Source organism: Nipponia nippon, unplaced genomic scaffold (genome assembly GCF_047370975.1).
Source record: "Nipponia nippon isolate SJK-2023a ecotype South Korea unplaced genomic scaffold, ASM4737097v1 scaffold_19, whole genome shotgun sequence".
NCBI lineage: Eukaryota > Metazoa > Chordata > Aves > Pelecaniformes > Threskiornithidae > Nipponia > Nipponia nippon.
In genome coordinates, this window is record NW_028262335.1 from 5,919,397 (window position 1) to 5,945,627 (window position 26,231).

The 26,231-nt window shown below is 56.4% G+C and overlaps 1 protein-coding gene across 5 annotated transcripts in view; it reads left to right on the forward strand.

Annotated features, from left to right (window-relative positions):
- The window catches only part of AGRN (agrin), a 125,506-nt gene that overhangs the window by 68,604 nt on the left and 30,671 nt on the right, over positions 1-26,231 (forward strand). For all 5 annotated transcript variants that reach the window (XM_087755380.1, XM_087755382.1, XM_087755381.1 and 2 more), the window contains 7 exons: positions 12,204-12,419; positions 13,570-13,794; positions 15,931-16,155; positions 16,303-16,509; positions 22,489-22,710; positions 24,455-24,649; positions 25,845-26,045. In XM_087755380.1, the coding sequence (XP_087611506.1) occupies positions 12,204-12,419; positions 13,570-13,794; positions 15,931-16,155; positions 16,303-16,509; positions 22,489-22,710; positions 24,455-24,649; positions 25,845-26,045 (1,491 nt within the window). The remainder of the gene's footprint in view (positions 1-12,203; positions 12,420-13,569; positions 13,795-15,930; positions 16,156-16,302; positions 16,510-22,488; positions 22,711-24,454; positions 24,650-25,844; positions 26,046-26,231) is intronic.

Sequence of the window (26,231 nt, forward strand, 5' to 3'; positions counted from 1 at the left end):
CTCCCTTTTAATTACATAGTGCCTGCTCCTTCTCTAAGACTTCGTTGCAGCACAGGCTGAAACACTGACCTACTGCAGTGCCGGTACGGTGCTTGCACCCACTGCCTCCTTGGGGTGCAGTGGGTGACCCAGGGTGCTCTTCTGTTTTCCCCAGGATCCTGGGCAGTTTGTGCCTCCGGGGTGAAGGTGGCCATCCCCTAGCTGGCCCAGGGGGTCCTGCACTGAAGTCACCGTGGTTAGGTCTTTGGCTTCCCCTTCCTTTTTTCTTGCTCATATTCGCACCCTATGGCAGTGAGGCAACAGCTCAGGAGCGAGGACTGGGGTCTGCTTGTGGAGCTTCATCCCCATGCACTCGCCCCACGGCCCAGCCTGGCTTCCTCGCCTGCTGCCGCAGTGGGAGCAATGGTTTCCCTGCCCGGGGTCCGCATCCCGAGCACCACAGCGAAGTGTGCTTCAGCCGAACCAGCTCAGACTGCTTCGGGGTTGCTCTGGAGAGAGGAGAGATGCTAAACATAGCTCTTCAAAAGCTGAGCGGTAGATAAGGTAGCAGCAGTTATTAGACACCACTTTTGATCTCTTGAGAGCATTTTCTTCTCCATTTACAGTGAGGTTTGAGCTTTCTCTTGGGGATCAATTTATGCACTTTCATGTTACGTGACTTAAGTGTTAGAGGAGGAGTAGATGGGAGAGCTGCCAAGGTGTTCCTGTTTTTCCCTGTATCATGTCCTTGCTAAGGTTGCAGGTCGCCAAGCTTGCCTCGCTCTCCCTACATCTCTGCCTCACATCTCCCAAGACTGTCCTTCTGGCGTTGTGGCAAAGAAACAGCATTTGTCTTCCTTTGTCTTCCCTTCCCCTTGGCCGTGTCGTGCTGAAGTTGGTGCGTGATACCTTTCAGGGAGAACTAGCGTGTCGCTACCAGCTCCCAAGTTAGCCCACTGTGAATACTGCCTGGCGCCGTGCCGTGGCAGAGGCTTTCGTGCCAAGCGAACCTTGTTTTTGTAGGAACGTACCCGGAGGTTGCAGTGACACGCAGAGCCTCGCTGTTGTGCGGTGGGAGGCAGCGTGCAGCCAAGGGGAGGCCGGGCTGAGCACAGACCCCGTGGCTCAGGGATGCAGTCGCTACGTTTAGTACGTCGTATGAAGTGCAGAGGGAGAGCAAAGGGCAGCAGGAGGCATGAAGCTGGCTGAGACCCCCAGGGTAGGAGCAAGCTCTGTGCAAAGAGTGTGAGTAGACCTTGCAGAGTGCCCGGCGGCCTGGGAAAGGTTGGCAAAGGGCGGTGTGCTGGCTTTGCCGACCGTGCAGCTGAGTGCTGCCTTTGGACCTGCTGCGGCTGGGGAGGAGCCGTCTCTCCCCGTGGGTGTCCAGAGGCTGCTGCAGCCCTCCTTCCCTTGCTGAGCTCTCTAATCTCCCTGATTTGTAAACACTCTGTTTTGCAGAGCGTGGCCTCTGCAGGCAGGTGGGAGCAGGTTAAAACAATCCAAGTATTTTTTTCTTGCCCTTGCCTCCCTCCCTCGCGTGGGCTACGTACGGGCTGCCATCCCAGCTGGGTGCGCTCTTTGTGTGCGCTGAGCTTTGGGTGTTTGCTGCGGCGTGGCTCCTCGGGGCAGATTCCTGCTCTGTGGCGAGGCTGGGTGGATCTGCGTGCGCTGGGGCGTGCGGGCAGGGCAGCGGGAGCCTGCTGCTGAGGCTGGCTTCTCACTCACATCCCTTGTGGAGCGCGTTTCCAAACTGCTCCTCTCTCCGATGGAGGCTGATGAATTCTTCCAGTGATTAGGAGCCGTGACAGTCTGCTCAGAGCCGCTCTTGCAGGGGGCTCGTGACAGATTAATGAGAGAGTCTTTTAAGATGATGTTTGACTTGCAAGAGTGACTTTAATGTTTTAGACCCAAAACCACGATGCTTTCAACTCCTCCCTGCTCCACCCTGCCCTGCCCGCCCCCCGCACCACCTTCCCCTTGCTCGCCACCATCTCTCCGCCTCCAGCACATGCTTTTGCTTTTAGATCCTCCAACTGATCGACTTTTTTCCTTGCTGCCCACCCCTCCTGACCCCCAGTTATAGCCTGCGTAGTCAGCTCTCCTCCCGCTCCTTCTTGGTCTGCCTTGGCCTGTGGTGCCCGTGCGGCCGGTGTCAGCCCTGCAAGGCACCGGACTGCTCACAGGTTGGGTTTCTGTTGTGGTGGCTTTTAGAAGTGAAAAGTTTTTTCAGGCAGCTGGGCTGTCAAAGGTTGTGGCTGGTGACGACCACGTTTCTGGGCTTCCCCTCGCTGTCTCCCCGTGTGACACAGGAGCACAGTGTGTTTGGGGGTGCTGAACTACCACGCTGCGGTCTCAGGAGGAGATGGTTTCCCAGAGATCTCCGTCATGTGTGGAGCTGTGCAAGCAAGATCCTTGGTGAGCTGTGAGCATCACAGAGGCTCCTGAACTGGATGGTGGATGCCTACTGTTCTCTCAGCTTCTTAAGGACCTTTCATCCTTAGAACACGTCGGCTTGAAAACTTTAAGTGGTTTGAGGACTTGTTCTGGAGAGGTTCTTGTGGCCTTTTGGCAACTGCAGATTTGCAGCTGCAGTGTAGCTCAGCTCTGCGGCTAAACTGTGGAAATAAACGTGCACAATCCTGATGAGTGAGGAGGGGTGCTGCCTTCCCCGTCCCCTTTGGTACCTGTTGGGCTGTATGCAGGGGTGCTGGCAGTGCCTTTGCCCCGGCCTGCTGCTGCTCAGTGAGGCTAACTGCAGCTTTCCAGATTCACGGCGGTGGCATTGCGTGAAGTCGCTGTCCCATGTGGTAGGCAGGGACAGGGCACGAAGCGGGTGAAGATGGGCAAAACTGTGGCTCGAGGACTAGCGTGCCCCTACCCCTGGGAGCAGGGAGGAGTTGAAAGCGTCGTGTTCTTGGGTCTAAATCACCAAAGCCACTCTTGCAAATCAATCTTGCTCTGGCACAGCCAGAGCAGCAGTAGGGGCTCCAAGCAAAAGTGCCTGTGTTAAGCAGGGTGATGTTAATGACACATGATCCGACGGCTCTCCGTTTCTTTCCCGGGAGAGCCAGTGCCGATCTCGGCGTGGCCTGGGAGGTGCCGAGCGGCGTTTAGCCGGGCCATGGGGCGGACACCCCGGCTCTGCTGCCGGTGCCTGTGTGTGGCTCTCCCAGCCCCTCAGCAGAGGCCTTTGAGCAGGGCAGACGGCTCCTTCTCCCTCACTGAGCAAGCCCTGGCCGATGCAATTAATATCAATGGCAGGGAGGGTGGGCCTGGGAAGAGGAGTAAATGTGCACGGGCGAGAGTCTGGGCTGGAGCGCCAGCCTAACCGGTCTCCATGGCAACGGGCACCTCGCGCTCATGCAGAATTAATGCCGGCCTTCGCTGTCCTGACACACGCGCACGGCTCCGTCCCTGGGGCCTTGCATTTCCCTCTGTCCTTTCGGCACAAGGAAGCCCCAAAAGCAGCTCTGCCCTGCCCTTTGCTTCCCCTGCCTTTCGCACCAGCGCTGTCCCGGCGTAGTGGCTGGCAGCAGGGCAGGATCGCTCAGGTTGTCCTGGTGGGGCCTTGCCCCTTCTCCAGAAGGAAGGCTCGACCTCAGCCCCTGGTGCTTATTGTTCACATGCCCTCATCCTTTGCTATTACATCTGCTTGCTTGCTACTGCCTCGCTTGTGCTTCTTGTCTTCTGGCTGAGGAACTGTCCATGCTGCTCAGCACGGCCGCTGCTCCCCCAGCCCGCTGGGCTCCCAGGCCGCTGTCCAGCGTCTTCCATGGCTTTTGCCTGCTCTGTGATGGTGGCTTCTCCTCTCTGACCTCGGTATTTAAGAGTGACTGCTCTGAGGCAGGATTTGGGACAGGACAAATCACTAGTGTGGCCCATTAAGTGACCTCCCCATCCTTGGGAATGGTGGTAGGTGGGATGCAGAGGTGCACGTCAGCTCAGTGCCCGTCAGCGTGCGTTAGGGATTGAAAAGATGTATTTAAGCATCACAGCTTTTTCCCTTCTGCTGCCCAGCCTAGCCAGTTCAGGGCTGCTCTCCACTTTGTGTTCCCCAGTCCAGCCTGCTTTAAACGGCTCTAGCAGGGGAGCACCCCCTGCTTTCCAGAGAGGGAAAGTTTTTAACCCAGTAGCATTAGATTAAAAGGCAGCCACCTTGCACGTTTGGCACAGACGTCCTCATTCTTCAATTTCAGGCTCTTTCTGTGAACAAGAACGCCCAGTGCCAGCGGTTCAGCTGCTAGTGGGTGCCCAGAGGTGCAGTTTGCCCTGACCTTCCTGGGTGTGCTGCAGAAAGGTGTCTTTCCCTCTCCATCTCCTGCCTGCAGCCCTTGCTCCTTGCCCTTGAACTGTCCCTTGCTTGTGGCTCCGTCTGTCTGGAGCGTGGCAGTGTGGATGTCGTGCGTTGGTAGCCTTTCCTCTCTCCTACCCCATTCCTGTCACTGGAGACATTTTAAGGCATGAAAGCAGGTACATCCCACCCTCCTATCTCCCACCCCCTATCTCCCACCCGTGAGCTGTAAGCAAGTTTCCGGCTGTGCTCTTCTGATTGTTTTTCTCGGCCCGTTCGGAGAAGGGACGGCCTCCCCTGGGATCTGGAGCGGGTCCAGGCTGGCAAACCCGTTCTGCCTTCAGCAGGCAGGCCTGGCTGGGGAGGGGGGAGCTGCCAGGAATCGCCTGCGCATTTTCCCGGCGTCCTCCTCCTCAGTGGGTGTTCAGGGCCCTCCTCTTCCTCCTCCCTTGGCGAGATTCCTGCCGAGGAGAAAGCTTCGTTTCTGGGGGGGAAACCGTGTGCCTGCCAGAGCCCCTTCAGGTGCTCCTCTTGGTGGCCCGGCTGCGTGGCCGGGCGCTGCCGGGGAGCGCGGGGCGGGCAGGCAGACCGGCACGCTCTGCAGAGGGCCTGGCGGGGTGCAATAAGCAATCAGCAAGCTGCTCCAGTAGCATTTTTTTCTTTTCTGTATGGTGGAAAAGAGCAATTTTGACATTACATTTATGATTATTGTTATTAAGCTGGAGAAACATTTTAATGTGAATGCTTGGGGCTTATTAGATAGAGCTCTTCACCTCAAGATCTCAAAGCACTTGACAAAGCTAGCTTGTTATTAATCCCTACTACTTATATTGAGCTATTTACCTACTGACATTGGGGGTTTGGTGATTATTATTATCCGCATTTTTTGTAAACGGGAGAACCGAGGCACAGAACTGGATGGGGAGTTGGAGCTGGAAGCTCTGAAGGTGGAAGCTGAAGCTGCTCTCCACCCTCCCTGCCTGCAGCCAGCTGCCTGTCCTCACTGCTCCGGTCCAGGAGGCTCGGAAGAAGGCTGGGATGGATTGAGAAGCTCACCTAAGAGCTCTACCTGGAGCACTTGGTGCAAACTGCGGCGTGGCCAGAACCGGCAGCTGGGAGAGGGGTGGAGGTCCAGGCTGCGGAGGGCAGCACGCAACTTGCTGCATTTTTTTAGGATGCATGGGACTGAAGGAGGGCACAGAGCAAGCCTGTGTGTTGGGGCTGGGAGAGAGGGGGTGGCTGAGGCACAGAGCAAGCCCTTTGCATACACATATTGTCACGGGCTCTCACTTGGCAGAATAGCCTTGCCAGCTCCGGCCCGGGAGTGCACCAGGATGGGCCAGTATACATAGTGCTGTGCAGCATCTTTGTTTTGCCCAGTCTCCTGAGCTCAGCTCAGGCAGGGCCTTTACTTCAACAGCAGCCTGCTCCCGAGCTGCCTGCAGCCTCACGCCAACTCCTGCATCTCTCTGCAGAGCAGAGCTGTGTGCGAGGAGCCTCGGTGGCTCCTAGCCATTCTCGCTGTGGTTCTGGCCCTCCCTGTTGGCCACAGTGGAGCTGTCCTATTCTCAGCTGTGCTTCCAGCCGTTTTGGGCATCTGCAAGCACTGTTGGATGCAAGGAGGTGGAGCTGGTGCCATCTGCCCTGGCAGCTACTCGTGCAGTACCAGCCACCTGTGCCCGCGCAGCCTGCTCTGGGAAATGCTGAGCTGAACCTTGGCAGGGGCTTCCCTGGTAATGAAGCATCCTGCACCCTCCCTGGTGCTAATTAGGGGCTGCCTGAGGAAGTGTCATGGATGGGGTAGCAGGCTTGGATCTGAACCGGTGTCGTTACACCTGGTGCGATGGGTAGTTGTTCTTCTTTCTGCAGGAATGGCTTGGTTCTGATGAATGCCAGCAGCTCTAGGCCCAGACCGCAGTAAGAAGTGCTCTGCAACCCTGAATATCCCTCTTCCCACCCCAGTTTCAGCTGCCAGCATAGATAGGCTGCCAGAGGCTCCTCTCAGCTTGTCATCTCTCCCCTTTTCGAGAAGCAAATGTGGTTCATTGGTGCAGGCATCCCACCCTGGCCTCCCGTGCGTCGGTCCAGAGGACCACTGGCAGGCCGGGGAAGGTGTTTCCATAGGTGGCTTCTGTTGCTTGGTTGCTGTGCCTGGCTGGTGCCCCTGCCTCTCTGCCTTTTGGGAGGAGCCATCCCCTCTCACCCCAGCGTTTTCTGTGAACACCCCGCACTGCGAGCCCCCCGGCCAGGTGAGGTCTGCCCGCGGTCACTGTGGAACGCAAGGTAGAGCCTCAGAGCATAGCATATCTGAGCTGGAGCGAGGCTCTGAACCCAGTCAGGTCTTTTCCCTAGCCTTGATCTCTTCTAAAAGCGTTTCTTGCTTTTGCAGGCTCAGGCTGGGGCTGCAGAGGGAGAGGAGACTGCTCTGCCCACCCATGGGGTCATGCTGACTCTGTTGTGGCGGGCAGCATGGTACCATGAATTATTTGTAGCAACACCTTTTGCTTTTCCCCTTTTCTCCGACAAGTGCACTTTTTTATTATTATTGTTGTTGTTGTTATTGTTATTTATTATCCTGTTTCTGCTCCAGTGCTGCTAAGAGACATGGAGAGGCTTGGCTGGTATTCAGCGTGGTTACAATAAGTCCAAGCCCTCCCTTTGTTCTGTACAGCTTGCTCAAGTGTTGTATAGATACCTCGCTTTAGCTGTTTCTCTCCCTCATCTTCGGCGGCTCGGGAGGTTTGGGAAAGGTCAGCTCCTAGCTGTAGCTTTTTTCTGCTCCAGACAAGTGCTGCTCTCATTGTTTGCCAAATGCCTTGCTGCGCCTCATCTCTGCAGCACTAGGATGATTTAACCAGAGCTGTGCTTCGCTTTAGATCCAGTCTGCTCTCTGATCTTGCTGCACAGCCTTGCCGTGTGCTTTGTAGACAGTTTTGAAGCACGGTCTTGAACAAGTGCTGAGAGATCCCACCTCCCCTCTGCGACCGGGGGACAGGCACAATAGGCTGCAGCCCCCGACATCCCAAGCAGGGACTCCATCTGTTGCAAGCTCACGCTGACTCGGGTTCACCACTGCCTTCCAGCGTCCGCCCTGCAAAGGTGTCCATCATAGCTGGCTCAAAAGCCTCCAGCTGCAGTGTCACTGTGGGTAAGGCAGCCTTTGGGCTCGGTTGAGACCAAGCCCTGCCCTCACACGTCTGTCGGGTGATGGAGAAGGTACACCGGTAGGAAAACGTGTGGTTGCTATCCTGGTGGTGGTGCAGAGATGTCACCAGAGGGGCAGCAGGCAGGCCGTCTGCGCGCCCCTGGTCTCTGGTGCCCGTCCCAGTCGGGTGGGCAGGTAGATGATTTCCTCGCCGTGCTGTCGAGCACCATCTCTGCACTCCTGTCTGCCCCGTCTCCTCTCAAGCTCGGGAGCGTGAAGGCAAGGCTGGTCCCTTTGTGGTATCTTGGCCTGACGCCCAGTGGAGCAGGGCCCAGCCCTGGGTGCCTGAAATAGCAGCGGTGCTGAGAATAGAGAGCGATCTGCAGCCCCTTGCTTGTGGGGTGCTTTTGATAGCACGGTCTTCACCAGCGCTGTCGGGAATCAAATTTAAGGGGTCCTTGCGCTTGTGTATGCTTTATCTGCTGCTGGGAGTTTATTTGGGCTGTCGTGTACAAGCGTTAGGACAAGAGCGTTTTGTGCCTCGCTTACTGCTGCCTTCTGCCCAGACCCAGCAAAGCGGTTCTGTCTGCAGTGGCTCTGCACGGGGAATGAGATGTGAAGGCTTGGTCAGTGCTGAGTGCCCTGGAACTGGGCTGATAGCCTCTTCTTTTTGCTTCTAATTTCTCAACTTTTATTCCTTCTGTGTCAGTGGTGGTTATGCTTCTTGCATCCTCCCAGGTTAAATTAGAGAGAGAGAGAGAGATGTTGGGGAAGAAGGAAGCTGCCTCTGAATTTCATCCTTTGCAGAGTTTGTTGGGTTGAGTCATCTTAGCAGGCATAATATACCTGTTTCATCTCCTGGGTCTGGCAGGGGAATTAAGGCATTTTGTTTTATTCTTGTTGGCGTTCTGAGCTTGCATCGTCCAACTGCATCACAGCATTGGATGGGTGAGTTTTCAAAATCATCTGCTGTGAACAAATAGGCTTCTTCACCAGTAGCACCAGCGATGATTAGAAGTGAAAGAAACTTAAACAACCAATTTGCTTGTCACAATTTGTTTCTAGTTTGAAGCGTTTTTCCTTCTCGCTTTGTCTGCTTCTCAGCCTGATCACTGAAACTCAGTGAAGCTGGGTCCTGATCTGCAGGAGGGACTGAAGCACCGTGTTTGGGGCTTGCACCCTGCCATAGCCCTGCTGTCTGTCCTGCCTGGGCGTCCGTGGGGTGCTGGGCCATCCCCTTGAGTCGGGATTAGCTCTGAGGCACGGTGATGGGCAAGGTTCTCTCCCGGGGATGGAGCTCGTTGGCAGGGAGTGGGAAGGTGTCTATCAAACATTGGTGCTGTAAAAGCTCACTTCTACAATGCTCAGTTGATGCAGAACAGGAGGTAAATCAATACCCTTTATATCATCTCTTTTGCTTACATATTGGCCTATTATGTCCCTAATGTGTTTATGAAATACGATTCTGGGGGCAAGGATAGACTGAAACTTCAATTCTGATAGAATACCAGCCTTCTTTTTGTGCCTTGACCCAATTAGCTTTGTAATACTTTGTGGCCTTTTTGTCATTTACCATTGCTTTTATCACTTCAGATGAAGAGATTCTTAAATATATGCGGGCAGAACCATTACAGGCAGGATCACTTAAACGGTGACGAGACCCAGTTTGGCTCCACATCTGAACAATTTTAAAAGTTTCTTTGAAGAAGAGTCAAAACCATCAGCGATGTTTTAACTTCTTCAGAAGTCCTGTCCAGTGCTGAAAGCTTTTTTCTGCCGGGTTTGCAGGCTGGCTGCTGCAGACGCAAGGTCTGGGAGGAGAAACGGACGGCAAAAGAGGGGGGACCGAAGGCAAAAGTGCCGTTGGTGCATGAGCTGTGTGGGAAGGAACGCACCCGAAAATAGCAACAAGTGCCTTAGGACAGGGTTTTTGAAGTGCTTGGTGCTGCCCTGAATTGGGTCCCACTGAAAACTTCCTCAGTTTGGGTGGGATGGGACCTGGGTTGGCCGTTCGCTTCGGAAGCCCTCGCCTTGGATGTGTGAGGCTCCTTTCCAATGCTCTGAGGCAAAAGACAAGAACAGAAGAGCTCAAGAAAGGAGAGAACTGTCCCTGACACCTACTTGGAAACCCTGGACATGCTTCCCACCTTGGTTTCCCTATCTGCAAGTGTGCTGCTGAACCTGGGTCAGTGTGTCCTGAAGGCAAGTGCCTTCAGACAGGCACCTCTCGCCCCCTTGCCTTTGAGCAGGCACCTGCTTGAACTCTGCTCCAGGCTGGCTCTGCGTCCCTCATCTGCTGGACACACCAGCTCCCTAGCCTTCCCCTGCCTTCCCCTGCCTTCCCCTGCCTTCCCCTGCCTTCCCCTGCCTTCCCCTGCCTTCCCCTGCCTTCCCCTGCCTTCCCCTGCCTTCCCCTGCCTTCCCCTGCCTTCCCCTGCCTTCCCCTGCCTTCCCCTGCCCTCCCCTGCCTCCCCCTGCCTTCCCCTGCCTTCCCCTGCCTTCCCCTGCCTTCCCCTGCCTTCCCCTGCCTTCCCCTGCCTTCCCCTGCCTTCCCCTGCCTTCCCCTGCCTTCCCCTGCCTTCCCCTGCCTTCTGTAGGTCTGGTAGCTAAGACAGCTCCATCTCTGCCTCCCCTGCGACTGGCAGCTGATTATACACTCCACAGTTACACTTCTGCTCCACGGACCTGAGCCTTGGGGCGGGGGGGACGGGATGAATCCGCGCTTGTCCTGCATTTCACATTCTTCACTTGCACACCTTCCCTGCACCCTCTGATCTCAGAGCTCAACAGGCTCATCTGCATTTAAAAAAAAGAGAGAGAGAAAGAGCAGCAATGGAAAGAGCAGGAGAGACTATCCAGAGCGCTTCATAAAAATGATGAATTGCTTTTAGATATTGGGCAGGAGAGAAAGAGAGGTCTTTTTTATTTGATTATATTAGTCTCTTAGTGGTGCATTGTTGCTGTGCATATGAGCTCAAAATCTCAAGGCAGTCAAAGGCAAACGCCCGGGAATTGAAGTGCAAATGAGCTGCTGTCAAGCATTTTATTTTGCCTTTTATGATTTCTTTTTCTCTCATTATGTAGGTCAGTCTCTATTTCTAACATATGCTGGGTGCGGAGGAGAGCGCGGGGCGGTAAGGTGTGCCCGGAGGCGGCAGGAGGTGCCCAGGCGCAGCAGCGGTGCGGTGGCTGCCGCCGCAGGGCCCGCACTTGGCGCAGCGGCTGTGCGCGCAGGGTGGTGCAGCAGGTGTGCGGTGCACGCCTGCCTGCGTGTGCCTGCGTACCTGCCCGGCGGTGTGCGTGTGAGTGTAGGGCTGTGCCCGTGGCAGGAACCACCGGGCAGAAAGCTCTGACATCTCCCGCTCTCGCTGTCTCACCTGCAGACTGGTGAGTCTGGAGACACTTGTCCTCTGCCTTCCACCCTCTGACTGAAGAATTACATTTCCTACCACATTAGCAATTCAGATGCTGAACTGGGCTGTGCTGACTGCTCTGATTAGTGGATGTGATAAAGAGATTTGTGCATCTCCTTTAGAGAAACACCAGCCACGTGATTCAGCTGCTTTGCATAAACGGCGATGAATAAAGCAATGTGTGTGGTGGGGGACGACGATCTGTCCCAACACTGGGACAGGCGAGATGTTTTCTTCTCCATTTCTTGACTTTCCTTTCTCTTGCTGGTTAGCAGAAAACACGTTGTGTTGTGGAGGACTCACAAGACTTGAGCAGAGGGGCCCCGGGCAGAACAAGTGCTTTTCGGAGACCTGGGGACGCTCCTCCGTGTCTGTAGTGGGGTTGGAGGCACCTCCCCGCTCCCGAGCTGGGCCTTGACCTCCCTGCTGTGGTGCAGAGCTGGTGACAGACCTTTCTTCAATTCACGCCGGCAATAAGCAGAACGGGCAGCCTGGAGTGAGAAGGGGCACAGAGGAGGCAAGAGGGCTGAGCGTGGGTCTGTTAGCTCCTTTTGGACCATGCTGTACCCCAGCCTCTTTCCTCCCTGTCCTTGCATGGGATGAAGGTGTCTAGCACGTATCCTGCCTTACCCGGCTGCTCTCAAAGGGCAGCAGGGCTCCGTCACTCAGGAGAGACTGCGGTAGAGCCAACATGGATGGTAGTGGGGTGCCTGAGGGCAAAGCAGGTGCTGCCTTCCAGGACAACGTCTCTTCAGAGGAAGGTTTCTCTGGGTCACAGGCTTTCCCAACCCTGCTGTCTGTGCTGCCCTTCCCCGTGGCCTCTGTGCTGTCTGCTCCGCACGGTGCCGTCGTGATGGAGCAGACGCTGAGTTTATCTGTGCCTTTGCTTAATGCCTGTGCTCTGGGCGCAGGCGGGAGATGGGGTTTTGGGGCACAGCAGCCCTAGCCTGGCTGCCTTGCACCGTTCCCTGGCTGTGCTGGGCAGACCCTTGTTCTCAGGCGCGTGGCTTTGGGCTGGGTGACTCTGGCAAGGTCGGCTCGGCCCCCCTACACCTCAAATGCAGCCTAGGCATCCCTGGAGAAGGACCCAATTTAACTGCCTGGCTCCTGGCAGGCAGTGAGAGGTGGCATGCTGAGATGATGGCATTCTTGCCCTAAGCCAGGGAAGGACCTCGCTGTGCCTTGAGCATCCTCCTCTTGCTGGCCCTGCCCTTGCAGTTCTGGTCCCCTGGAGGGCTGCAGCCCCTCCCCGAGCCTGGGTGGTGTGAGCAGCTCTGCCAGGGGAGACAGGAGAGGCACGGGCACTGGTCTGCATCCCTCCTGTTTGCAGAGGAGCAGCCGTGGCTCACTGATCTCTCCGTGTCTGTGCCCACAGCATGTCGAGGGATGCTGTGCGGGTTCGGGGCGGTGTGTGAGAGGAGCTCCACCGACCCCTCCCAGGCCTCCTGCGTCTGCAAGAAGACAGCTTGCCCTGTCGTGGTGGCTCCTGTCTGCGGCTCTGATTACTCCACCTACAGCAATGAGTGTGAGCTGGAGAAGGCCCAGTGCAACCAGCAGAGGCGGATCAAAGTCATCAGCAAGGGACCGTGTGGTGAGTGCAAGGGCAGGCTCTCCTGCTTGCAGGAGGTGACCGTGTCAGGCCAGGGAGACTTGGCCTGAGCTCATGTTGTCACTGTGGTGCTGGTGACGCCCTGGGGGATGGGGACGGGTCTAATGGGAAGGGACACAGTGAGAGAATCACCAGCTCTGCCTTGGTGATGGGCGGAGTTTAATAAGCAGGCAAACCGATGGCCAAAGGACGTTCAAGAGGTGTGTGGCAGGCGGTGGGGAACAGCCTTCTGTCTCAGGCAGCTCTGCCTGCTGCCCCACACTGCCTCCCAGAGCGGGTCACATCTGCCATAGCTAGAAGCTGGAGCTGGAGGGACCAGGCATATGCACAGGCTGGGTGGGCTGATGAAAGCCCTTCCCCAGCCTGGCATTCACCAGCTGTGAGCAAGGAGCTGTGTAAATGAGACCCCAGTCTCCTCATTTCAGAGTAAATTAACTTGACCTTTCTCTCATGCAGTGCTCTGGCTTGCAATAAATCTGCACCCGGCACTCCTGCTGGGGCTCTTGTCAGAGGGGAGAGAGTGCCGAGTGACTTATTTAAAATAATAGTCATAAAAAAGTGACAAATAAAGGAAAAAAGCAAAAAAAAAAGCTGGCAAATAAATTTTGGCCCTTCCCCATCAGTGAGGAAATTGCTCCTTGAGCTCTTCCTCTAATTATGGTTTGCGGAGGTGCCTTAAGGACCCTCGTTTTGCTCGTTTGCTGAAGCAAGAGGATCTCAGAGAGCATGTGCGGGGAAGGGAGCTCTCAGCAGTGAGGCTGAGAGGTTTAGAAAGGAGGGGCTCTGCCTGAAGTGCCAGGTGAGGAGTGAGCTCCCTTCCTCGCGTGCCATGGATTCGGGGCCGATCCTACAGCCTCACGATCCTGCCTGCCTCCCTCTGCTGACATCGGGGCGGATGAGCTCGCTGGTGTGGGACCAGGTACGTGGCACTGGCTCTGGCATCCGCCGAAGCTGAGGGAAGGGCATCCATTGCCATCGTGTACATTTCTGGGCACTCGGAGGGACTGGGGCTGTCTAGGTAGATATCGTCGTGTGTCGGGCTTATTTGTCCTGTGAGAGGAGAGAGCGGGCGGCACGGGAGCACGGGCCGCTGTGCTCATGCCTGTGCCATGCCCCCTCCTCTCTCCCGCAGGCTCCAAGGACCCCTGCGCAGAGGTGACCTGCAGCTTTGGCAGCACGTGCGTCCGCTCCACTGACGGCCAGTCGGCCAAGTGCGTCTGCCCATCGTCCTGCAGCGGTGTGCCCGAGAGCACGGTGTGCGGCAGTGACGGCAGAGACTACCGCAGCGAGTGCGACCTCAACAAGCACGCCTGCGACAAGCAGGAGAATGTTTTCAAGAAGTTTGATGGCGCCTGTGGTGAGTCCCCTGCCCCCCTGGGGGTATTGCTTTAAAAACGTTTCCTCTTGCATCAGGAGTATCGAGGGCAGACCAGCGGGAAGCGGCAAGGGTTGGGGAGAAAAACCTGCCTGCATGCCTGCTGTCATCAGCTCAAAAACATGGACTGGGCAGAAAAAGGTCGGTCTGTGGATGATGGCTTCTGAAACTCAGACCAAGCCAGCGCTTCCCCCGTGGCGTCTGGCTGTGGGCGTTTCTGCTCGGGACCCACTGACCTAGAGAACAGTGGCAACATCTGTGCCACCTCCTTTCCCTCCTGCCGTTTCCCCTGGCTGCAGTCCCCCGGCTGCTGCTTTTGGCAAGGAGCCTGCTGCTAGCCGGTGTCCCAGGGCTCGCGGGCAAGCAGCTCCCTCTAATTAAAGGAGCCCGACAGGCACAGATCCCAGAGCGCAAACACAGTCCTGCCACTTCGAGGATGGCTTCCTCTTTGGCTAATGGTGGCTGTGGATACTTGTAATTAAAAGTAACTGTATTCATTAGGAAAACCATGAGATCAGCCAGGACACGTGCCAGACCAGTGTTTGTCCCTGGGGGAAGGAGTGTGGGAGTGTGTTTGGGCAGGCTGCAAACCTGGAAGCGCTTTAATTACGCTTTCACTGCTCAGTCCCAAGTAGGGCGAGATGGGTGCCAGTGGGATGTGCGAAGGAGGTGATGTCACGCTGGGTGCTCCTGGTTTCTAGGGCAGAGAGGAGGCTTTGAGCCTCACCGTTCCTTTCAGGTCTTCCTGATTTTCGCTGGGCATCAGCAGAAACTGAGGTGGTCTGGGTTAGCAGCCAGGCTATAGAACCTAAAAATACTTGAAGGCATTTGGGCTCTTTTGGGTGCGCTTTAAGGCTTGAGGATGTATTGCAAGGCAGGGGAGAGAGTGGGGATGAGCAGTGCAGGCAGAGCACATCTCAAATATCCTCATCGTGCAGTCCCTGAGGTATGTCTGTGCATCTGCCTCGTCCCCAGCCCCTCTGATGCGGTCCCCGTCTCCTCAACTGCACTGCATCCCTGCCCCACTACAGCAGCCTTATTTACCCACAGCTCCTTCAATCCACGCAAGACGTTTTTGTGGTTTTGTTGGGGTTTGTAGAGGCCTCCAAGGAGGTAACGCATCCCTGGCTGGCTGCTGGTGTGACTGCAGGGCAGCAGCGAGCACAGGCAGCTCTTGCTGGAGGGGGAGTGGGAGATGGATTGGGTAGGTCCTGTGGGAGCTCCTTCATCTGCTTCTCTTCCACGATTACTGCATGTGCTAAAATGGACAAAGCAAAAGACTTCAGCTGTGACCCTGTCCTAGGCCAGCCTTCTCCAAGGGCTGTGGGGGCAGCCGAAAGGGAGGTCCCTCGCCTGCTGGCGAGAGGCTGGGGAAACAGGGTACTGTATTTTTTTTCCTCCCCTTGTCAGCCTGGGACTGTGGTCAATGCAGGGATTTCAGACTAGTTAGGATTAAAGGGTGGAAACATTCAGTCGTGTTTCTGCAATTGCAGAAAATGCATCAGCCCTCTCCCGGCACCGTGCTTGACAAGGAGGAGAAAAACCCAGGGCTAGAGCAGGGATTAGTGAAGAGTCGGCACCTGTTTTGCCCATGTCTTTGGTATGCTAATGTGAGCTCAGCTCATCAGAGAGAGTGATCCGGATAAGCCTAGATTAGAGCAGTGGGGCAAGGCAGCCTGTAGCCCTGGCTGCCTTTGGGGCTCTTCCAGCGCTTTGGAAAGACAGGGAGGGAGAGCTGGAGGAGCAGGATGGGAGTACCAAGCATCTTGCGATGCCCAACAAACGCCCCTTGGACTTGGGAGGTTCGTCTGGGTCGGGGGAGAGAGCCCTGCCCTCTAGAAGGCAGCTCAGGAAGGATGGGAAAAAAGGCAGAGCTTGTCCCATCCAGCGGTCACTTTGGAAAGGGCGCGTGTCCTCAGTGTGTGCAGCTCAGTAAAAAATGAGTCCTTATGTGTGCAGAGCCCTACAGATGCCCTGTCCTGAGGAAGAGATGAGCACACCTTGAGTGCTACCGGGGAACGTACGGAGGCTCTCTGGGAGGGAGGAGGGCAGGCCAGGGAGCACCTCTCTGGGCAGGGCGCGAGTGTGCCTAACTGTCTGCTCTGGCTCTGTGCACAGACCCTTGTAAAGGCGTCCTCAACGACATGAATCGTGTCTGCCGGGTGAACCCCCGCACCCGAAGGGTGGATCTGCTCTCCCGCCCTGAGAACTGTCCCCCAAAGAGGGAGCTTGTGTGCGGCGACGACGGGGTGACTTACGACAACGAGTGCGTGATGGGGCGCTCGGGGGCCATCCGGGGACTGGAGATCCAGAAGGTGCGTTCAGGGCAGTGCCAGCCTCAGGGTAAGTACCTCTCTGCTTCTGGGGAGCAGGAGCATTCGGGTTCCTGACCTTCCCCGCTGCTCTGTGCTGTGCTCTTGGCACTGAGAGTGTACCCCCTTCCCCTGTCCCCGGGGTGGGTGTGAGCGGTGCTATCCTCTCTCCTCCCAGACAAATGCAAGGACGAGTGCAAGTTCAACGCTGTCTGCCTGAACCGCCGTGGCACCGCTCGCTGCTCCTGCGACCGCATCACCTGCGATGGCGCCTACCGGCCTGTCTGTGCCCGGGACAGCCGGACCTACAGCAATGACTGCGAGCGCCAGAAGGCCGAGTGCCACCAGAAGGCTGCCATCCCAGTAAAGCACAGCGGACCCTGTGGTAAGCACTGGTGCCACCGGGCTGGTCGCCCACAGGAACACTGGTACCCCCACACCTCTCACTTCCCAGCCCCAGCAGCCACTTTAAGCCCAGCCTGCGTCAGTCCCTTCCGTGCAGGCAACAGCGCTCGCGTTGATGCTGGAAAGCTGCAGGTAAGTTGTGACTGGGTGCCCACCGTCTGCGCAAGCCACAGGCTCTCTTCAGTCTTGCAGCCGACAAGCCCTGAATATCCGTTCCTCCCTGTTCTTTTTCCTTCCAGCAGTCAGCAGTCCTTGTGCGTGTGTGTGCATGTGTTCCTCCTTGGTCTTGTCTCTTGTCTGATGTGTAACACGGGGAAGAATCATTTGTGTTTAAACAGTACCGAAGTGTCTGTGATGCCCAGCTGGTTTCTCTCATTCATCGCCATGGCCAGGTGCACATTTGCCACCACGCAGTTCCCGTGCAGCCCACGCCATTCATTTCTCCTCCCAGGGTAGTGCCAGTCCCCAGGCTCCTTCCATGCCTCCCCCTCCATGCCCGCCTGCTTCTTTCAGCTCCAGGTACTCTCCGTAAGGAACTCTTCCCAGCGTGCCCGCTCTCTGGAGGTCTCACCGTGTTTTTGTCTCATCTCTGGGAAAAGCTTTTGACCTTTCCAATGGATGCTTTTTCAGGCGTATGTGATAGGATGGGGCTTTGGGTCCCTAGGATGTTGGGGATGTCCAATTTTAAAATTATTGCACAGAAAATGAAGGAGGTTAAGCATGGTCACTGGGTTGATTTGTATGAGTTGGAAGGACTGAAATAATTCAGCTCAAATTGGTTTTTACTAGATCTAGAACTGTGTCCTGTTATTTTAAGCTGATGTTTTGTAAGGTATCAGCTGTATCAAACCTTCTGAAGTACTTGGAAATTAGGCCCCATGTTGTGGATCTGTTTTGTTGGCTTTGTGCTCCTGCAGTAGGTTTTTAATGCTGCCAGGCCCAGCTGCTTGAAAACTGTTTGTCAGGCTCTTACAATCACACTCAATATAATCACAACTGTTATTTTTAATCATCTGTTTCACTGTGTTTCTGGTGCTTGACTGATTAGGAGTCAGTTCCCCAAGTTCTCCCTGTAGGGAAGGCAACAGAGGCACCTTGCAGTCCTCCGTCTCCCGGGCCACGGGGAGCTGGTGCTGGATGGCAACCAGCGAGCCTTGACAAGATGCCGTGCGCGCCGGCAAGGCTGGCGTTCATTTTCCTGCCCTGTTGTGCTGCCGTGAAGCTTTGCTGGAGGTGCGACCGCCTCTGGGGCTGGCGTGGGAAGGCACAGGCTGCTCCTGGCGAGGCAGGCTGCCTCGGCACAGGGCAGGGTGGGGGCGAAGCGAGATGCCCGTGGCCGGGGTCCGTTGGGCTCCCGAGGCAGCTCTGGGGCAGTGGGGCCAGGAGGTGGTTGTTTGCAGCTGGGTGGCTGGGCGCTGATGCCCTGGGCTCTCCCTGTGCCTCCTTTAGAGTCAGGCCCTTGCTAAGGCTTCCCGAATTTCTAGGGTGAGAGTAACTCGTGCTGCTAGTTACCCTGCTGTCGGACGCGCATCATTTCCACCACGTTCAGTGGAATGGGGCCAGTGGACAGTAGGATACAGTCCCTATGTACCTGCCATTCCTCTTTCCATCTTACTCTCTTTTGCTTTTAGCTTTCCCCCAACTTCTCTTCCTCCAGGTGAGGACATCTGCTTTCAGGAGCCGCATCCTTGTGGGGTAGGAGCAAACAAAGCCTGTCATCTAGGGGAAGTACATCAAAGCTGGGGCTCTGTCTGCCAAAGCCTAGGATTTCAGAGTCCACATGACAGCTCCAGGCTGCCCTGTAGCAAGCCACCATGAGGTGTGGGCAAACCTTCAGCCTCCCCATCAGCTTAGGAAAGCATCTTCTCTCTGAGCGCAGTGGTGCCCTTTGGGAAGAAAGCACATCCTCCTCTGTGTCACCAGTTCAGACCCAATGCGAGATGGGAAACGGATTTAGAAACGGGGATGGGGTGGTGATGTTGCTTGTCAGCCTGTGTCAAGACAGGTCTTCTCAGCATCAGCACTGCTGGTGGGACTCACTTCTCTCCTGGCTGGCTCCATGGCCGAGGTTTCCTTGGGGTGCAGGGTGCAGTCCCCCAGCACAGGCTGGGACAGGGCTTGTGGGACGCTCGGCAGCGGGCGAGACCGGGGACTGAGAGAGCTACAGGCTCTGCCTGCATCCAGCACCCAGGGCAGGGAGCGTGATGAGTTCATCCGTGCCTCGGTGCTGTGAGGATACAGGAGATGCACGGAGCTGGGAAAGGGGAGGAAAAGAGACCGGCCGTTAGCATGGTTGCAGTGTTTTAATCTCTCACACGTACCTGTCTAATGAACTCTAAGCTCTGCTGCTGTCTTTTCCAGCAGCAAGGCAAAGGAGGCAAAGCCAAGCAAAACAGTCCAGGCCTTGTTTTGAATCTTCTACTTTGACACCGTGATGGGGCAGTTGAGAAAGAAGGGATGGGATGAGACCGATGTGGACAGGAGGTGGAGGGAAGGTGTCTGTAGTTGCATCTGTCTTTTCCTCCCTGCCTCTCTCTGCTCTTCCCCCCCCCCCCGCTCTCTCTCTCTCTTTCCTTTTTCGTCTGTGTCTTGTGTTTTACAGTGTTGCCTGTTTGGAGGAAGGAATTGTGTCCTCGCAGCACCCTTCTGCTCCCTACCCGGACATCTCTGCTAGGAGGTCGGCTTTCTCTCCTTCTCCGTAGCCAGTGACAGTCCTGGCCTCTTCTCACTGCTCCCCTCCTCTCTAGTTTTGCTTGAGAGCCCCTGGGATGGAGAGATTGCCCTGGTTTTGCTCCCATCCCTCGCCCCAAACACTTCCTGCTGGAATGGAAATGCCTTGCAGAGCAGTGGGGTCTTGTCCGATGCTTGCCGTGGCTTGACCCTTCGAGGCAAATGAGAGTGGGAGCAGAGGTGGGTGCTGTGAGCCCCCCGATCCTTAGCAAGCCCCTCTTCGGCTGGTACATCAGTCTGGACTGCTCCTGATTGATCTTACCTCTCCTTTTGCCCCCAACTAACCCCCCTTTCTTCCCCACCTCCTCTTTCCCAGAGACTTCTGCCTGCCTGGGACTGTAATGCTCGTCCCTTTGCTCTCCGTAGTGTGTCACGCTTGCCTGTACAAATCCAGCGGGTAGGGGCTCTGCAGCGGTTGCAGCTCCCCTCCCCGGTGTCCAGCGAAGAACTGTGTGCCTTTTGGAAGCACTGAGGAGCTGTCTGTGCTCAAATGTGGTTCTTCTCTAAGAACACTGCCCTATGTGCCTGTGGAGCCGGTACTGGAGCCCGCTGGGTGTCATGGGCACAGATCAATGGGGTGTGATGGGTTACGAAGCAGAGCCTCATCCCCAGAGCCACCCACAGGCAAGGCTTGCAGGAGAGCTCAGTGTCCCCAGGGCTTGGTTAGGTTTCTGCACAGCTTGGCAGCAGGTGAGGGATCATGCCCTTGAATCAGGGTGCAGAACGAGCATTTCTGCTCTGTGCCTCGGTTTCCCTGCCTACAAGATGGAGAAAGGCCAGGAATCAAAGCAGGTTTTGATTATAGCGCAGCCTAAGATCCTTGCTCAGTAGGTCCTCATTATATCCACCCACATCAAAATTGGTGCCAAAACTCCCATTGACATCTGCAGGTGCCCAGGGCTGTGTGGGAAATTTCACAGGCTGACGTTCAGGCTGTGAAGGAACCTCATGTGCTGCGTCTCTGCAGGTTTGCTTGCTTAAGAAGGGCGAGAAATGTCAAGACAATGTTCTCCATCAGGCCTGGCACCTCCCTCCACTCTCACTCACTGCTCACTTGCTCCCCAAGACAAGGGTGTGAATTTGGATTTCAAATGAACAAATGTATTTGCTTCATGCCTAGCTCGTTGCACCTTATAGCCTAATTGTGTCCAGAAGAGGCACTTTCTCCATGCAAGCATGTGTCTCTGTGTTTGGGGGACATGACTGAGGTACAGATGTTTTTTTAAAAAAGTGAAACACAAGCAGGAGATGTGAGCAGCATCACAGGGCTAAGCACAGCCGGGAGCAGGTCCTGGTCCTTGGGAACGGCTCATAAACCTTCACTGCAGGGAAGCTGAGGACACAGTTGAAAAGGCTGGGTCAAAGTAGTGGCCATGTGCCTGAACTGTCCCCCTCTTCCCTCTTCCTTTGCAGACTGTTGGCTCTAAGTTTGACTTGGCAGGGGCTTCCCAAGGAGCCAAATCCAAAATTCAGACTTGCCTGTGCCTATGCTGTGGGCCATTTTCTCACTGGTCGACAGCATTCAGCCAGACTCCTGAGGGCTCAAGCCTTGCTTTTGCTGTGCAGATACACCACCTTGGTCCTAGCAGGGGAGGAGAACGGACCTGTTGCCCCTGTCCACCTCCGTGCCATGCCAGCAGGCGCCGGAGGGCTTTGTCTTTCCCACCGCACTCCGGCTCCGTGCCTGCCTCGCTGTTTGGTGTTGGTGGGGCTGCACTGTGTCTGCCTGTTGCATCCATCTCGCCTTGGCCGCATTGTCTGTTCCCCACATCCATTTTGTCATGTGTCCATGTCAGTGTTCAGCACGGATTAAATCTGTGTCCTTTCCTTGCTCCAGGTCCTCAGGGCTTTTCTCTTGAGTCACAAGAAGGGGTCTCTGGGCAGTGCTGGGTCTCTCCCCAGCAGCACGGCCAGTCCTGCCGTTTAGCTGCCTGTCTTGGCTCGTGGATGGTGGAGGGCATTCCTGGAGGGCCATGCCAGCCTTCAGCAAGCGGGCTGGGAACCGGGTGGAACCGCAGGGCTTTCCCTGCGTGCAGTTGCAGAGCTGTACCAGGGAGTCGGACACAGCCTTTTCTCTTTGCTGTCACCATCAGGGTTGGCTGCTCACCTCATTGCTGCCGGGCGTCTTGCGGGGAAGGTGCTACCTGCTCGGCTGGCTTTGATTAAGCAGCTCCAGTGAGCGAGCAGAGGGCACTGCTGCCTCTCAGCCTGCAACCCGTGCTGTGGGGCATTACCTGTCCCCAGGGAGCCTCAGGGCTCTGCTCCTAGAGCCAGATGCCCGAGGACTGGGCTGAAGCAAGGACGCCAGGTCTCTTCATCCTGCCGCATCGCAGCTCCCTGGCCTTTCCAACACCAGCTGGCAAGAGGAAGGGAAGGGAGCTGAGCTGCTGCAGAGAGACAAGCTGTGTGGCGAAGCCAAATGCAGGGGTCCTCTCCAGCCAGATCTTGCTGGGTATGGCCACAGCGGGTGTTAGGATGAGCTGTTCAGGGGACAGTGTGATTCTGAGGATGTGAGGCCTCAGTGAAGGGAACTATCCCTGGGTGAGCTTTTTGGCTACTGAGGGTTCGGCAGCCAGCGCCAGGTGCTGCGTGATGATTTAGTGAGTGTCCTGGAGAAACCAAGACCTGCACTGAGGAGGGCTTTCTGCTGCCCCCTGCCCTGCCCTCTGCTGCAGAGCTGGTCGTTCAGGTCCGACTTCACAGGCAGGCTCATGGCACCACTGCTGCCCAGGAAAAGAAGTGCCAGCTCCCCTCCTGGCGATGGGGTCTGTGTTGCCCTCCCTCAGACCATGATGCTCATTCTTGATGCTGGCTGGGAGCTGCTGGGGAGACCCAGACATCAGGGTTTGGTGCAGAAACCCATGGGGCTGATCCCACTTCTGGCTGGCCCCTCGGGGCAGAATGTAGCTGGGATGGGGCTGGGATGGAGGAGGTGAGGCGGGAGTCCTGTTCATGGTGTGCAGGGAGAAGATCTTGTGCCTGCTTCCCATCCCTAACCTCTGCCAAGCATGGGGAAGATGCTGAGCCGGGCATGTTGGGGTGGCATGGAGGGTGCAGGGGCTGGGCTGGTGCCAAGGCCTGGAGCTCTGTGCATTTGCCACGGCTTGGGGGAGGCAGGCATGGGCCTGAGGCTGGGGATGCTGGCATGCATTGCTGTGCACAGTGCCCCGGGGGAGCTGGGGAAGCAGTGGACTGAGACCGGTGCCTTTCTCTCCTGTCCCCTCTGCAGACCTGGGCACACCCAGCCCATGCCTGAGCGTGGAGTGCACCTTCGGGGCCACGTGCGTGGTGAAGAACCAGGAGGCCGTGTGCGAGTGCCAGCAGGTGTGCCAGGGCCGCTACGACCCCGTGTGCGGCAGCGACAACCGCACCTATGGCAACCCTTGCGAGCTTGACTCCATGGCCTGTGTCCTCAAGAGGGAGATCAAAGTGAAGCACAAGGGGCCCTGCGGTAAGAGCCAGTTTCTGGGGGTTCCTCCTCCTCGTCCTGCTGGCCACAACTGGGTTTGCTTGCTGGGAGCAGGCGGCATCTTAAGCACAAGCATGGCCCCAACCACGGGGCGATAGGGCTGTTGGGGTGTCTTTGCACTTTGGTTGCCGCCATGTAGCGTATGCAACTCGGACCCCTACGGAGCAGTTCCATCTGCAAGCTCTCTCTTTGTGCCAGCACACCTTTGCCAGTTAGAAAGTGTTTGCAGACAGGCACAGCCCGAGCTGGCTGGGCTCTCCTGGGACAAAATCTGCCGGGATGGTCAGGTAGGGCTAGGCTCATTGTGATTTTGTCAAAATACAGTCTTTCTGCCCTTAACCTTCAAGCTGGGTATCAGGAGCTGGTGCCTGCCTTTCCACCCAGGGCTGGTATGGCTTGGTGTGGCATAGCAGTGCCCCTGGTGAAACTGGGCTGAATCCCTTACAGTCATTTCCCTGCTGAGCTGCACTGCGCAGTCCTGCTTGGGGAACATGCTCCTGATCTGTAAGGGCTTTGAGACAGCAGAGGAAAGGAAGACCCTTCCTCCAGGAAAGGAAGATGCCCTCCAACCCACGGAGCTCCCCGCTGCAGCGTAGCGGAGGGCCCAGTGGGAACACTGGTACCAACTCCACGCAGTTACAGGAGAAACAGTGAAGGGTGCAAATACTTCAGGTGTCGGGCGCACGCACTTGAGTGCCCTGTAGGAAAGAGGTGCCCTTGTCCACACACAGAGTGCCTTGAGCAGCCCCTCTCCCGACCTGCGGAGCCCAGGCGTGGCTGCAAGCTTTGTGCTTTGTAGATGGAAACCTCCCGGCCAACAGCCTGCACAAACCAAGCAGGGGGTTGTTGCATCTTCCCTCCCCCATGCAAAGGCAGCAGCTGCTGTGTGAAAGAAAAATAAGAAAAAAACATCTTTGGGCCAAACTCTTCGTGAATTGAATGGTGGGGAAGGAAAAGGGGTGTTTGTCTGAAGGAGAAAATGAAGCCGTGAATCACTAAATACCCAGGAGTCAGAAGAGAGGGGATGTGCTGGCTGGAGTCTGGTCTCTCCTGCAACAAGCGATAGCTCCTTTGCGAGTGAGTTATTACAAAGATAAACGTCTTCTCTGACCGAGCCTGCGTGTGCTGTGCGTGTGTTTGCAGCAGGCAGGCTGAGGATCCCGCTGCGGGAGGTAGCAGGGTGCTCTGAATTGGTGCTGTGTTATACGGGTGTCCAGCACTGCTGGCACCCTGATAAACTCGGGGAAAACAGCATCCCCCTTCCCGGCTGCCCTGCTGACTTGCCACGTGTGAATCCTGCCGCCTCTCTCCCCTGGGAGACTGGCCGCTCGCTGCCTGGGATGCTGCGTTCCTCCTCCCAAGGCTGGGACTGATTTATTGCTCCTCGTAACTGCACTCAGCCCTGTGCTCTCTCCCGCCTCCTGTTTAGCTGTAACGGCGTACAGCTCTGGTGACATTTCATCACGGTTGCTACTGCTCCTGATGGCTTTTATGAGTAGTTATTGCCTTTCTGCCTCTGAGCCTGACTCTCCCTCCTCCTGCAGCCCTCGCCTCTGCTCCTTCCCTTGCACTGCACCCTGAGGCTCCTGCTCCCAGCATCTGCAGGGGCTCGACCTGGGGGAGGAGGTTGCAGTGGGGTCTTATTTCTGCTCTGGCACTTCATTAGACAGCGATGCCTGCCTGACCTGTTGTTTTAACCTACCGGTTTTGTTCTTCGTCTGCGCAGACCGTTGCGGCAAGTGCCAGTTTGGGGCCATCTGTGAGGCGGAGACGGGAAGGTGCGTGTGCCCCACGGAGTGCGTTCCCTCCTCTCAGCCTGTGTGCGGCACAGATGGCAACACGTACGGCAGCGAGTGCGAGCTCCATGTCCGGGCGTGCACGCAGCAGACGAACATTTTGGTGGCTGCCCAAGGAGACTGCAGTGAGTCTGGCAAAGTCCCCTTCTTCCCTCGTCTCACTCCTGCCAGTGGCATTTCAGAGAGCGGATGCTCAGCCCCGCTGGCTGCCCGGGCCCCGCTGAGCTGCCTGGCCATGGCCATCCAAGGCTCACCAGTCAGTCGTAGCACTCCCAGCCCATGGGTTTGCCAGCCCTGGGAGGCACCTGAGAAACCCCGGGGTCAGGATGTGTGGAGAGTCTCCCTAGCACTTCTCCTACTGCCTTTATTAGTTGTTTTTGGGACTTCCCAGGAGGATATCGGCTCCAGGGTAAGAGGGCTTGCCCAGGGACACCCAGCAGCATGGCCCTGGGCTGCAGTTTCTGCCTGGTCACTTGTAGACCCTGTCTGAGGCTTTTCACCTTGTCTGGCGTGCTCTTCCCTTTCAGCTTCTCAAGAATTGGGCATCTTGAGTCTCTCAAGCAGCTTCTCCTTTTTAGCCCCAGCTGTGCATCATAGGTGGTATCTGCCCTCTTTGTGACTTGTCTGAGCCAAGCAAAGAAATTGGGCTAAAAACATATTTATAGCTACCACCAGAACTGAAAGCATTGAGGGTCTGTTTGGTCACACAGTTCATCTCAGTAGCTTTCCCTTCCCTCCATCCCCTGGGGTTAATTCCTCTTTGCTCATGTGCTTGCTCCCCACTCCCCAGCACGGGGAACTGTCTGTGGTAATTTCTTAATGAATTAAAAGCCCTGCCTAGGTTCTTCATCAGGACAAATACTACTACAGTAAAAGCAATGCTTTGAGCCTCATAAAACCTGTCCAGCTGGGTCTGTGTTCCAAGGCTGCACTGTGCATGGAGATCCCCTCTAAATTTGGGAGAGAAGAGCGACCGAGTGTGCCAGATGACCCTCAGTGCTCCGTGGGCACTGCGAGCGGGAGGAGGCTGAAATCGCCATCAGAGTAAACGGGATTTCTTACTGGTGTCCTAGAAAAAGCTGTTGGACGCAACACTTGTGGGTGCTGGTGGGAATTAAAAATGCTCAGGGCTGTCACCTGTCCATTGCAGAGTCTTTCCATGGTTTAAATAAGCAATCGTAAACCACTCTGGGGAAGGAGGGCTTCTCTCCTTGCCTCTGAGGGCATGGCATTAGTGGTCCCCAGCTCTGTGACAGCGGGCAGTGGGCTGCAAAGGTCCCTACGACATCTCACTGTGGTTCTCTCCCTGTCGCCCCACAGAGTCCTGCGGCAGCACGGTGTGCTCCTTCGGCAGCAAGTGCGTGGGCGGGCAGTGCGTGTGCCCGCGCTGCGAGAGGCAGCCCTTCGCTCAGGTGTGCGGGAGCGATGGCCTCACCTACGACAACCAGTGCGAGCTGCAGGTGGCCTCCTGCCAGCAGAAGAAGAGCATTGAGGTTGCCCGGATGGGGCCGTGTGAGGACGGTAGGTTGCCGCCGTTCCTCCGGCTGTGCGGGTGCAAAAGGCGGGGGAAAAGGGTGAGGAAGGACAGAGGCGGCACACAGCAGGCTCTTCCCCTCGCTGCTCTGCTGTGCCCGGCCGCCACGTGAGCCCCGCTGCGTGGAGCTCAGGCACAGTGCCCTGTGACACCCCCAGCACAGCAGGTCCCGT